Source organism: Lepisosteus oculatus, chromosome 7, assembly GCF_040954835.1.
Source record: "Lepisosteus oculatus isolate fLepOcu1 chromosome 7, fLepOcu1.hap2, whole genome shotgun sequence".
NCBI lineage: Eukaryota > Metazoa > Chordata > Actinopteri > Semionotiformes > Lepisosteidae > Lepisosteus > Lepisosteus oculatus.
In genome coordinates this window covers 34,327,211-34,342,095 of record NC_090702.1, presented here as the reverse complement: position 1 = coordinate 34,342,095, position 14,885 = coordinate 34,327,211, and the positions used below count along the sequence as shown (strand labels likewise).

General features: G+C 34.5%; 1 protein-coding gene across 21 annotated transcripts in view; it reads left to right on the top strand.

The window, feature by feature from the left end:
* Positions 1 to 14,885, top strand: part of magi2a (membrane associated guanylate kinase, WW and PDZ domain containing 2a) — a 396,131-nt gene that overhangs the window by 345,189 nt on the left and 36,057 nt on the right. For 18 of the 21 annotated variants that reach the window (XM_069192436.1, XM_069192435.1, XM_069192434.1 and 15 more), the window contains 3 exons: positions 5,980 to 6,021; positions 8,209 to 8,300; positions 8,795 to 8,987. In XM_069192436.1, the coding sequence (XP_069048537.1) occupies positions 5,980 to 6,021; positions 8,209 to 8,300; positions 8,795 to 8,987 (327 nt within the window). The remainder of the gene's footprint in view (positions 1 to 5,979; positions 6,022 to 8,208; positions 8,301 to 8,794; positions 8,988 to 14,885) is intronic. The other 3 variants (XM_069192438.1, XM_069192437.1, XM_069192432.1) reach the window with 1 other exon arrangement.

Sequence of the window (14,885 nt, the reverse complement as noted above, 5' to 3'; positions counted from 1 at the left end):
TGTTTCTGCGCCGATAAGTATTGTAATTTTTCTCATGATGGAAGGGAGAAAAACTTTACTCTTTTCAGCATCACAATGTCTAATGTTTCATCAGAGTCATCAAAATATAGTGAAGCATATGATACAAAAAAAACAAATCTGCAAATGAGCAAACAAGGGTTCAGCACTTATTGTCTGAGTGGAAGTTAAAGTGTGTAGGAGTTTTCTAAGTCTTTATTTGGACCTACTGTAGTATCTAACTGACCTTCTGTACTAATGTCCTTTAAGAACATCTCATTAAATGTATGTGGTGTTTTAGGGTCACCATGACATCACATGAAGAGTGACATCACAAGCATCACTATTCCAAAAATATTATGATGGGTAACTTACTGTATACATCCAGTCATAAAGTAAACACATATAAAACTATTTTCAGGTGTTCCTAAAATATTGAAAGAATTACAATGAGTACCTGTTGAAAGTACAACAGCTATAGTAACACCACTGACAAATCCCAATTTATTCTTCAGTGGTGGTCTGGTGGGGTTGATCATGGAGCCAGGGTTTGTCCTTGTGGAGTGTTACGCATCAAAAAGAATGATACTGAAAGAGATTTATGGCCATTCTTTCAGATAATACATGTCCTGTTCCCAATAATTCCTTCACAGACTTTGTCCTCTTTTCATCAAAGGTGTGATCCTTTTTTCATTCATTATGTGAGTGTTTTGAAAAAATACTACTGGAATCGGTCATTTTCTGATAAAGATATAACCTGTTTATTTGCCAAATATTTGCTAAAGGATTTAAAAAAAAATCTGTACTAATTTATTTTCTCCTGTTTTCCACATCTCACCAAGAGACCATGGGCAAGCAATCATCTTACGTATATACAATAGACGTGGATACATTTTTATACCTTTTTAACATGAAAAAAACGCTATACAGTATGTGTGATTAAAACTGTTCTTTTTTAGTCTATGTGCTTTTCATAGTCTGTGTATTTAGTGGTGCTGTGGCGCTGACTTGAACTGGTTTGCAGTGGAAAACACAGATCTGGATAATATTAATACCATATCAATAGTCCATTATTTAACCAGATAAATAATTTATGAACAATTTCCCATTTATAAGGGCCAGGCCAAGACGCTTTCGCCACCTGTGAAAGAAAGATATGGCATACATATGAGTGTAACTTTGAAAAGATACAATGTTATAAGTGAAAACATCCTAAAATACTAAGGTGGATAATTTAAGCTCACGCCGCAGGTTGGTCCTGCCATTGGCAACGGCAAATTGAAGTGACTTGTGCCAGTAGTCAGTAGTAAAGTAAAACCAGTAGATAAATACATAAGACTACATCCTACATTTTAAATTGTAAAATGGTAAAGTACTTTTATACTGAGACGAGTTATTTTTTGCCATGTTCTTAGTCTGCTGTTGTAGTGGACAAATGATGAAAGTTCTTTATGAGACAAGATACAGTACAATGTACAATACATGTTACAGTACTAAATTAAATATAAAACAGAAAATGGCATGCAATGCCTCTTGCTGTGATGCTGCTGGAGTGCCGATGTTTAAAAGTCTATGATGTGTTAGATGAAATCACCGGGCTGATTATATTGTCATATTGGAAATGCAAATTGACTTGTGTTTCCTACTTATCATATTGAAGGTGTTTCCTAAATCTTGTGTACAGATTTAAAGTTAATATAAAGCAGTACATTACTCAGCGTACTACACAACAGAGATTATTTTTATACATAAATATGCTTCAGTAAAAAAGAGGAATATTCTCCTGTTAGAGTGGTCCATTAAAGAGGCCAAGGGTTAAGGTGGGAGTTGATTAAGAACATTTAGTGGTGCTTTAGATGAAAATAGAACATTTTAACAAAGAATTCACAACAGGCAAGGACTGCTAGTCTAACAGTCATTGTCTGCTGTAAATCAGTAATATCTACTGTAATAGCTGTACTACATTAAATGGAGCAGTATAATAGGTAGGGTAATAGTCATAAACCTTATTGCATAAAACTGCTTTATGGTTTTAAATTGAATATGTTCTTTTTTCATTACTGTCTTGTTGAAGGGTGAATGTGTTTTTCAGTCATATTATTGATCGGTGTAATTCAATACTTTGCTGTTCTATGTTTTGTGTTTCAGTTCTAGGCCTTTTGATGTCTTAGTAGCAGTTTTAGTGGAGATTTTCTTTGTTAGTCTGTAAATGTGGAGTACTAATTTTGCTACTTTGTGATCAAACCAGTAATCCAAAACTGAGTAATCCAAAAATTCTGTATACAAGGAGAGACTGAAATTGCTCAGTTTATTTTTTAGCCATAATTTGTTACTTGACTGTACATTTCCATTGGGTAAAAGATGTCTATTTATGTAAGGTGACCTACTGTATATGAAACATGGACATCAGGAGCAGTATTTGTCAACTGATACTCAAGTCCAATTCCTGTACTACTGTAGGTTTGCTGTACTCTTTTGAATACAAACTGTATAGCATGCACCAAGCTTTGTAACAGAACTGGCAATGTTATGTGTTAAATGTTCGTATGCATTATTTTCAGGGGCATCCATTAGATGTCAAAAGGAAATATGCGTACTCTAAAGTCTTCAGTTAAGATTTTGCTAATTAAAAAGGTTGCTTTTGAAATGGAAATTTAGAATTGGAAAACCTTTCACTACAGCATAAAAGCCTGAGTGATGAATGCTGTGTAATGCCAAAAAACAGTTTCATTCGATTTGATCAAACCAAACAAATTTGATAAAAAAGAAACAACACAATAACTTTCAGTGGCATGTACATAAATAGGAAGGCTTAGTAGCTAAAATATTGCTGGCGTAGGCCTTAAGTTTAATAGTGTGGTTTTGATCTTAAGCTTTTCTGTGACTTTGAAACAAAGGAGCTTGATACAGATGTACTGTACAGTGGTTAAGAATGAGATAGTGATTTACAGTAGCTGGGTTCATATATCCAGTAAGCCAAGGCATCTAAAAGTATGTGAATAAGTTGAATTATCAACAATGTTTAAATAAGATATTGTATTTGTGTGCTATTTATGTATGCAAGGCAGACATGAAGAAATGATTTTTGGTTACCTATTCTATTCATGGGGAAAAAATAACCAATAGCACTTTGTCTTTTCAAATGATATGTAATTTCACTGTTGATATACAGTACAGGATGACAAAAAATTGTAATGTAAATTTAACATACATGATGGTGGAAGTTTGTCATAATATTTTGCTGGTGGGTCATAATGCAACCATTCCCAATTCAGTTTATAACTAGAGTCCTCTATTATGATATTTGGCTCAATCTATGACATTTTAGTTTACTTTATATAATTTTCCACAAGTTGTCAGATGCAGCAGTTTGTATGTCTCTTTAGGTATTTTAGATCTAGCCCTGTGTACTGTAGGTCTATCTCTTCTAAAAATATATTTTAAACATAAATCTCAGATTCTGTATTAATTCTTCTATACTACGGGTTATATTAATATGTAATACATACTATAACTTTTAGTACTGCACCTGAAAGAGAAATATATTATTCTTAAGAAAATGATAGAATTTAAACAGAGTGCAGACAACAATGTTGGTTAGCACTTTATGAAATGCAAGGATTTATAGACCTGTTCAACAAAATCAAAAAAGCGCCTTTGTTCCTTCTTTAGGAACTTGCTACCTGTCGTCTTTGGAAATATACATTAGAAAAAATCTATCAACAAATTAAACTATCAACAAATTAATGTAATAAGTAGTTGCAATTCTAAGAAGACACATTTACAGTATGTGTGTGCTTTCAATATCTAGCCTACTTTATATTTTTCAGCTATTAAATCTGTTATTTGAAATGACTCAAAGAACACATGTACAATCACATATTAATAAGCAAGTGCTTCCCACCAAAAAAGTAAAGAACAAAAGCAATAGTGAACATACAGTATATACAGTAATTGTGACAACATGGGGTCACTGAATGTCATGCGAGAATGCCCCAGAGGCCTCATGTACCCCTGTTATACAGATGCCTGACAGGAAGGTGTTTCTTTTGTTTCTTTTTGATGGTGGTTATTCCTTATGTGACTTTGGATATATTATTGCCATCGCCAGTCATTGCCGTGGTGTACCCCAGCCTGAATTGTATTTACTTAATCTTTTGTTTATGTGTTGGAATGTAAGTACTGTACATTGTATATCAGAACACGAGGAAATACCACATGTACATATGATCATTTTTCTTATATTTTAATGTTTTATTTTTTTAATATATTTTCCATGTCATCAACGATCAGGCTAAATGTGGAAGTCGTTTATCCTCTGCTATTTATAATGTTAGAAAGAATAAGCCAAGATTAAGACTTGTCAGGAATGATCAAAACGCAGTTTGGTGGTTTTATAAATCATTATTAAAAGCTCAGTTTCTATAGTGATGTGATATTTCAAAACAGTAGATATTTAAGAAAAAGTTCAAAGCAATTTTTATTTCAAAGGCATAAGTGAACAAGATTGAAAGACAGACTGTATATGGGTTCTGTGGTAACAAATGTGGTTACAAATAGGCAAAAGGATAATTTTTTTTAAAGTAAAACAAATTACAACTCTTATTCATAATATTTTCTGTTAGTTTGTATAGAATTTTAATACATATCTCCTTCAGTTTTTTTGTTTTTAAGAAATTATGTTTTATACAGTATATAATATTTTGTAAGGAAACACTTAACAATCTTGCCCCAAACTAAATTAGTCCATGCAGTAGCTTCAGTCTGACATGTAAAGAAATTATTCATGGAAACCTTAAAAGTGTTTATTTTATAGTTCGGTGAGTAAAAGAAATAAAAACCCCTAAAATGAAAATCAGAAGGAACAGCTTAAAAACATCCACTTGCATTTTTTTGTAAATACTAATTGCTATTTATTTGTCTGGCAATTCACATCTCAACAATATTTATTACATTAATATCATTATTATTTAGATTTTTTTTTAATATACTGTCAATGCATAGTGTTTGTACATTGAATTCCTGGCTGTTCGATTGAACAGTTGGCATGTGTAATTTACATAAACAAAGCTATTCCTAAGACATTGCACTCTACCAAAATGGTGATACAGACCTACAGTATTTCTGGCCATGTGAGCTTATAAAATGAATTAGCAAGCTGTTCAAAGCACTTGTATTTCCAGATTTAGATTTTCCATACTGAGCTAGAGCACTATGTACCCATAGAGCATATTTTAATTATAACCAAAGCAAAGGATGGCCAGAAATGCTTTTGAGTTATCATTATTGATTTGTGTACATTCTTGAAAATGTTATGTTGATCAAATGTGAATTTTATGCGAAATAGAACGCAATAGAAACTGAAGAAAAAAAAAACAAAAGAGCAGTGCATCTTTATTACTGATCTTCTGCTCGTAAAAACATGAAACAATTTTAAATTGATCCATGTTATTGCAAGCTTTTATCCTTTTATTATTGTTACTGTATTTGTAGCAATCCAAATTTAGAAAAACCCATATGGGAAATTTGCAGATATGAATTCAGTCGTAAATAATGTAATATATCATGAACATAGATATTTACTAGCATGATTCTTTATCATTTTTCTCAAACGGGATCAGTTAAATCATTATTAGAAGGCGACACTTCATTTTCAACTCAACACGAAGGTTGGGGTCTTCTAAAAAAGAGCACTCGTGTAAGATTAATTTAAATCTTCAGCTGTAGAGAGTTAAACTTTTGATCCTTCAGTGTACCGTATATGGCCATGTCTCAATGTATTTCTATTATTGCATAACTACAGTATAAAGACTGAATATGGAGTTACTTAATCTCTAAAAATTAAGTGGTATTTAATTATGGTATTATGGTATTTTGATTGTATTTTCCTTCGTAAATCATAGCTGTCTATAACATAGAATTCTGGCCCACTGCTGTATACATGTAATTTTTTATGGATGGTTCCTCAATTTCTCTATTCAGAGCAAGGCCCTCCAAGGACAGCGTTTCGAATGGATTCTACTGGCAAGTAACCCTAAATGCCATTTTGTTGTTTCCTTTGTAGAGCTGTTTTGTAGAACTTCAGTTAGTCTGTGTTGTTCATCTGCTAATAATATACATGCATTTTGTTTTGTGTTGCTCCATTTTTTCCATATTGCATAGTAATGGCCTTTGTGAATTACAGTCTGTGAATTTTAGTTATTAGTATTTTCTGTGAACCTGAATGTTACTGTCACAATAAAAAATTAAGTTAGTGGTTTAAACTCTGCTCTACTAGGTATCACGGATAGTAAAGAAAATCATGGGCAAATCTAAACATACTGCTTATACAGTAGTTTCCTTATTTTTTGATAGTTTGTGCTGTATATGAGGAACTAACCAGGAACATAGGAGCAGGAGTCCATTATTGTTGTGATGTAAAATGAGTCTTCACTATTCAAATGAAAATTAAAACAAAATAATTTGGCATTTCTCTTGCTCCAGTTAATTGACATATCAGTAGAGTCAGTGTTTTCTCATTTGTGTCATGCTTTTTCAGGCCTAAGTTAACCTAGTCAAAGTGTATTTCTAGTTGCGACATTACATGGGATGAAGAATGCAACTGGCCTTCAATAATATAGTCCTATATATGAATTGATTTAACTGTACAATTGGGGATTTAAATAGAGAAATTTTAATTGACACGTTTAGTGCTTCATCCTGCATACACGATTTGTGCTTAAAACGTTTTTGTGTCTTTGTGAGGTGTGACTGTTGTCAGTCCCAGAAGAAAACAACTACTTGGGATACTTACAGTAGCTTTAACTCACACATCTATTTGCAAAATTGCTTCCAACACATTTTCCACTTTCAAGCTAAATGTGACTAAATTCAATTGAAGCATGACATGTAGCCGTGAGACAGCTCACCGTGCGACAATTCACTGCGCAACAGTTTGCTACATTGACAATTAACTGTTCCAAAATTTCACTGGCTATGCCTACTTTTTAGGCTCAAGTTAAACAACACCATCACAAAACAAGACAAAAAGCAAAGAAACATACAGTACAATGCGTTTTGCCAGGAAACATATTTATATTAAAAAAAAATAGAAGTTAAGCACTCACTGCTTTGAAAACGTTACTCTGGAACAAATTTCCCTCACAGCTTCTTTTAGTTGCAAAAATATGTTTCTACTACTATAATCTGTCATGTCAACCTTTTGTCTCTGCTGCAGTCAATCACTGCAGTAAGATGCTCTGCGGCTAATATTGTGATACGTAATTCAATATTCATTTAAGTCACTACAGTATATCCAGGTATACAATGGAAGCAGTTAGCAGTGCACAAGAAAGTCAAACAGTTTTTTTCCTTTCTTAATCTGCGATAATTACACAGTTTTCACATTACTAAACAGAAAATTAAGTTGTAAATTATGTTTGACATTGTTTAAGAGACCCAATCACTCATAGGAAGCATCGAGCATTGACACCTTACATTTTAAACTCAGGCCTATAATATTTTTGGCACTCATTTTTTTTCAGATTGTTTTCCATACTTACATTTTTCTGCATATAAATTTATTTTAAGTCTTAATGCAGATAACTAATCACTTGGTTCTTGGTTTGATTTGGATTTAATCATCAAAAGCTCTGTGTTTCATCTGTGGGAATAGATTGGTGAATCTCTTAAGAGCTGCCTCAGCAGTGGCTCTCGTGTGCTGCCATGTGCAGTGAATTAAACATATTTAGTGTAGGATAGTTCAATTTTTGTTTTAAAATATTTTAGGCTGCTTAATACTTTAAATAAAAGTATGCCTTTAAATTAAATTGGCTCATGGAGCTTGTACCCTTTGGATAAAACAAGTGTAATAAATAATATAATGAAAACATTTTAGAAATGATTATATGATTGACTTTCATACTTTGCATTAATATTGTTTTTGAATGTGTCCATACTTATATTAAAAATCGTCCTAACTGAATACTTTTTGAGCATAAAAACTTTGTGGTATATTAACAAAAATACAGTTTTAATTAGGTGGGTCTGTGACAACTGATTATTTACATATAGTACAGTATATTTCTACTATATATTTTTTTCCTGAAATTGATATGGCACTTCACAGCAGTTTTGCATGGTCCACTGTGTGTATGAAATCTGTATCTGCATGTATGGATGTCAGGTCTTCCTCCTGCCAATGGTCTTTCTTATGTTCTCACCTAATGCTAGGACTTGAGTACCGAGAGCTGGATGTTCATCTCCGGAGACAAAAGTCTGGATTTGGCTTCAGGATACTGGGTGGAGATGAGCCAGGACAGCCAGTAAGTAAATATTCCCCTTAAAAGAGTCATTTAGACTTACACCTTGTTAATGTATAAAAACAGAAACAAATAAGGTGGGAAGTCCATTGTATTATTGTCTGCAGTGCTTTCCATTAAGAAGGTTTTCGTCTGTACATGCCATTGCCCAAAATACCACAATCGATATAACACTAAATGAATAGTCATTAGAGTATAATTTCTATTTTTCACATTTTGTTCCTGAAAAAATGCCATGCTTTATCTTGATTTTAGTTTACATGCAATTAAGCCACTAAAAGATCCACCATGAGCCACTTTTGCATCCTTTATTTGCTTTAGAATTCTAGGTACTGCCTATCCATATGTCTCTGTGTGACCCCGCTCATAAGTCTTTTTTCTACCAGTTGTTCATTATAGCCAGCATGCCATCAGTCTGAAATCCATGTCAACACTTGTTACTCCACAAGGGAGAGTATTGTTTACTGCTGACAGGCTTACATTGGTTAACATTACAGATTCTCATTGGCGCAATAATTGAGAAAAGTTCAGCTGACAGAGATGGAAGACTACGTCCTGGAGATGAGTTAGTGTTTGTTGATGGAATCCCTGTGGCTGGAAAAACTCACAGATATGTCATCGACCTTATGCATGGTGCTGCGCGAAATGGACAGGTCAATCTCACTGTGAAAAGAAAAGTGCAAGGCACGGGTAAGTGAATAAAAGACTCTCCAGTTTGTGAACTACAAAGCCAAATTGATCTGCAATCAAATGGTCTGTTCTGTTTAATCGCACCACCCTGGGTTACAAGATTCGACAAAGCAAATTTGTCTTTATGTAAAAATTTGTGTATGTTCTTACCATGTTCGTGTAAGTTACTTAGCTTCTGTAAAAACTGGCCCTTGTGCGAGTGTGTGCCTGTTTGTCTCTGTGATGGACTGGCATCCCTTCCAGTGTGTACCCTGCCTGTTGCTTGCTGGGTCAGGCTCTCTCTCCTCCTTGACCCTGTACTGGATAAAGTAATTAAAAATGGATGGATTGATTTCACAAGAGTTTAAGTCACATGCATGAAGAGCAAACTGTGTGGCATAGTCCTTCTAAAGATCAATAGCACAGAGAAAACTTAATGGTTTCCACAAACAAATACCAGGACTCTGTCTTACACCTCAGTTTTTTTCAGACTTTGCATATTACAGTATCTCATTCTTTATCTCATTATCTATTATCTCTTACTTATTTACTTATGAACACTATTACCTCATCTCTATCTTCTTCACTTTAAGTAATCATATTGAAATCCTAGCATGGGAAGCACCTACGTAAGTAATAATATTAATTAATAATTGCTCACACTTATATAGCGCTTTTCTGGACACTCCACTCAAAGCACTTTACAGGTAGTGGGGACTCCCCTCCACCACCACCAATGTGCAGGATCCACCTGGATGATGTGACGGCAGCCATAGTGCGCCAGATCACTCACCACACATCAGCTATCAGTGGGGAGGAGAGCAGAGTAATGAAGCCAATTCGTAGATGGGGATTATTAGGAGGCCATGATTGGTAAGGGCCAATGGGAAATGTGGCCAAGTGATTTTATTATTGTTATTTACTCTTTGTTTTATTTTGTGTTTAATTACCAGTCAGTGTAGGGTAAATCTACACTACAATGAAATGCACTGTATACATTTGTTAAAAGGTATTTAGTTTATTTATTGTATTGTGTATTTCTAAATTTATGCTGCTTTATTTTAATGATGGGATAAAACCCCTTTTTTCATTAATCTCTTCCATTTTATTCTTGTTCTCCCCCTAAATAAACAGGGGACGTTTCCTTCTTTTTGTCTCATGGACTGCTAGCTGCTGCTACATTTTTCTCTTGCCCTGTACCCCCATCCATGCTAACTGTTATTTAAAGGACAGTAAACTTTGGTGAGCCTCCAGTACTGCTCTGCACTTCCTCCTAATGCCAGCATCACACTACACAAATTTTCCTACGATTTTCAGTCGTAGCCTTCATTTACATAATCGTAAGAAAATCAGTTGTAGAAAGGCGCAGCGCATGCCCTCAGTCATAGCATTCTTAACAGCCCCTACAACTCCGCAACTCTTATGACAAAATCAAACTGGTTTGATTTTCTCGTAGCAAGTCGCAAATCGTAGGGTTGGGCTCTTGTGTCTGCGACTGTCAACAGCCAATGAGCGGTCAACCGGAAGTATAATGCATACAAATGCCCACAAACAGTTAAGAACAATGGTGGCTGCAAGGAAAGAAGGAAAGCGAGTGTTTTGGACTGTGCAAATGGAGGAGAGGCTCGTCGACCTTTGGAGATGTCTGTTCAATGTTTCATGTTTGTTGTTTCGTGTTTGTTGTTTGTGTACTTTCATGCAGTGCTCCTCTCCTTATTCCGGTGTGCTCCATGTTGATTGGCTGACAAAATGAGGCGACCTTGCAGTACTTTCACGGCGCAATATGAGTTTTGGAACTGTGATGAAAAGTCATAAGGGAATCGTGTAGTTAGTCACCCCCTGCAATTCCTTGTCGTATAATTTAACCCCCTTTAGGACAGAAAAGGCAGCAAGATTCTCCAACTGCAGTCGTTAAATTTGACGTGCTCTCCAATTAGAAGCCGTGTTGAGTCATGTACTGTGACGCCGGCATAACTCACTTGCTGACACATTTCTAGGGAAAATAAAGGGAGACTGCTATAGTACCATGAATGGTAATTTTCTATGCTTGTTCATGCAACTGCTGAGAAAAAGTCTTGCGGAATAGAACCCTTACGTAACCCAGGAAGTACAGTATGTGTACATCATTGTGTACCATGCATTGCCATCCAGAATCCAGAATCCAGTGCTGCTGAATTCTGTAAAACACTCTAGATAATATAAAACATATGGGAAATGTGTTTCTTCTCTCATCCATCTTGAAAGTCTTGTATTATCTGGGGAAATGATTTTAGTTTGTGTGTTTTATATAAAGAACTGGGACTGATTAAAAAAATAATTATATTCAATGTATTTTTAGCCTGAAATAACTCTAAAACTGGTAATCTAGGAAGTCTAGAAAATGAAATGGTTGCATTTAACTCATGGGATTGCTGTGATTTTCATGCTATTTTGTAATAGGTGCTTTGTTGTTGAGAAAATGGAACTCATTAGTTGTGTTAATAACACAAGAAATCCTTAACTACAGTACACTTCTGTGTCTTGAAATACTGGTGTTGTTCTAAGAGGTTTTTGTCTTTCACTGAATTAATTGTTGGAAAACGTAGAGAAAATGGGTTTGATAATTGGCCTACAATCCTTTGAGACACCTGAACAAGCTTATCTGTATCATTAACAGAGTGATTGCTATGGTCAGTTCTTTTACTCAGATTACTGTTAAGTGTCCTATCTTTATACTGCAAAATACTTTGCTTCAGACGTCAATGGAAAACCACAATTTTCTTGGGAGTTAGTTGGTGTACCAGAAGACAGAACTGCTCCTCTCTGAATCAAAATGACACGAGAGTGTGCAAACTTTTGTTCATGATAGTAATAATAATTGCTTTCGCTTACATAGCGCTTTTCTGGACACTCCCCTCAGAGCGCTTTACAGGTAATGGGGACTCCCCTCCACCACCACCAATGTGCAGCCCCACCTGGATGATGCGACGGCAGCCATAGTGCACCAGAACGCTCACCAAACATCAGCTTTCAGTGGGGAAGAGAACACAGTAATGAAGGCAAAGTACAGGAAAACAGACACTGAATTACCATAACATGAAATAAAATGTATTTGTTTCTGCAACAAAAATTCTGTTTGGATTGAGTTTTAAATGGGTTTGCCTTGCCAAGTGAAATGACACAGTAAACATGGAGTCCCAGGAGTATATAATCTGTAAACAAGATAAGATCAAGGTTTTTCCAAACATGCATTAATAAATCCAAACCCATGACAGGTTGTTTCTTTCTGTTCCTTTTTGTTTTTGATCAGATATTGAAGTGCTGTCTTTTTTTATTTGTGGTGAATACACAACCTCTCTACTTTTAGATCATGTTATTCTTGCATTTGAAGTTACATGCAACCTTGCCTTGAATTTCTGCGAATTGGAAACTTGATGTTCCCTGTATTATGTTGTTAAAGCTGAGCTGTACATAGTATGTTTCTTCTCTACAGATGGGAAAGTGATTTCCATTCCTTACATACTGTATGAGCACTTTTTATTGATAAGAAGTAGCACACTCATTTAGAACATTTTTAAAAGCTCAGCTATTACTAAATGATTATTGACTGATTAGTTTTAGTGTGGATATTGTCTTGCACATCAGCTGGACTTTGTAAAATTTACAGTTCTAAATTAAGAGTTTTTATGATAGTACAATATCCATTGCTGATGGAAATAACCTAAACCATGAGTGCTAAACATGTTACCTAATAACTGTGAGAGACTGCTCACACTCAAAACCAGCACAGATTGTATTTCTGATCACATTTTAACTGACTGGTATCACTGAGATGATACCTGTAAAATGTACGATAGTTGTATTGTGGGAAACCATATTAAAGAAAAACAACTGTCACTGAAACTGTACTCACTTAAAAGGTGCATTTGCAGTATTGTGGAACAGCTGTATTAATGTATAAAATAATAAAATATTAAAATGACATTTCTACTGTATATTCCACTGGGAATTGCAGCGTGTAGTGCCTGGACATTGGGGAAAAACTAAATTGTGGTCATCAGTTAAAATCAAGTTGACAATGTGTAACCCAGAGAGAATAAATATAAAATTAACATAAATTGCACATTAAATCATTCACAATGAAAGAGGTTGGGTTGACAGATCATTCGCAATGCAGATTGGTCCACAAAGAAAATCACTTGCTCTTTGAATTATATTTTGGCTCTTTTTTGATTGATATTTAGAGGTATATTCATGTCATTGTTTTGTAACATTAGTGATTTTGTGTATGATTGTGTGGACATCTAACATCCATAATCATATTGTAAATTGCTTTGCAAGAATAAATTCTTCTTACAGTTGTTATTATTACAAAGGAATCAATTTTCACATATAAGGAATCAAACATTTCAGTCACATTTATTTTAGATTAATCAGTTTTCCTATTTTTCTTTGCAGTGATGACAGTTATTCATTGTGTAATGAGCACATGGTATATACTTTAAGTAATTATTCAGACCTAATACTTTATTTTAGATTAGCCCCTGGCTTGTGACAGGCAGTCAGGCAATTTTCTTTCTTCATCTGTTCCAGTTATCAGAATTTTTCTCCTGTAAAGACATGACAGGAGGGAAATGGATTCTTCTTTTGTCTCTAGCTATAAAGTTTGCTTTGGATTGAAATTGAAAACCACAAATGAGTTGTATCATGCCATCACTGGATCACATCACTGAAAGATTTCTGACCTTCTACAGTATATACACATCAAACTTAAATGATTAATTTTCTTAATCACTAGCTTCCTGAAATAATCCAAACCTTCATAACATTTACTTTTGGGGCATTGCTTGCAAGTCTATTAGCATACTTGAAAGTATTTATTTGAAAGCCATCATTTATTTGGTTCTTAGCTCTATGCGGTTTATTCTGTTAAGATCACCTGTTCACATTTATTGGTGTATGATTGATAGGGATGTGATTACTGTTGTATTTGAACCTGTGATGCAGCTCCCCCTGCTGTAAGTAAGGGTGGTGCTTAATGTAAAAAAAAAAGACTTTTTGGTGTCATATTCTTATTTTATATTGTAACAAAAATAGCAGGTCAGGAAATAACCAGAGTGTTATGCAAGAAGTACAGTATATTTTTTATTCTCCACAACAGATTTGATTAAAACAAATAATTAAGGCTTAAACTTGACAGGACAAACAGGTATAGTTTGACAATAATTAACACAACTACACAATATTTACATTCTGACACAGCAACTTCACTAAAACAACTATTTGCGATCAGAGCTTAATTCCTAACTCATTTATGTAATCCAGACTTCTCCTATAATCCAAATACTCAATAACAAAAATTAAAATAGGGCAAAGAGAGAAAACATGTGACGTAAAAACAATGTATATTAATCAGGACTTAATCTCTGTTCCTAAAAACACAAATTTACACAAATTAAAGAGAATGTTTTTACCCTAAGGATTTCACAATATGGAATAATTACTTATAATAACACTGCAAGCTCTCTTATAATAATGCTCAAATAGTCTAGTCAGAAAATGGTTCCTGGACTGGTTAGAGCCCATTCAGCTTCCTTCTTTCATTTTCTTACTCTCCTTTCTCTATCTTAATGTAATTTGTGCTGTGGTCAATTCCTTTGGAGGCTGACTAAAAACCTCCCTAGGAATGCCTAGTCAGTGTTGACTTTAATAGTGTTGTCCTCAAGATTTAGTGATGTTAATTAACCTGAGTAAATCATTTAAAATACCCTTTGCCTTACCCATGGCCTTCTTGCCTCTTAGCCCATTGAAAGCTAGGCAATAGCTCTGGCCTTTGTCCAAAGACTTCTGAGTAGTGTAATCTAATTCAGAAATGAAAACTTTGCTACATTGCTCCACACACCCCCAATCGGAACTAAATGCATTTTTTTTTTCATTTTA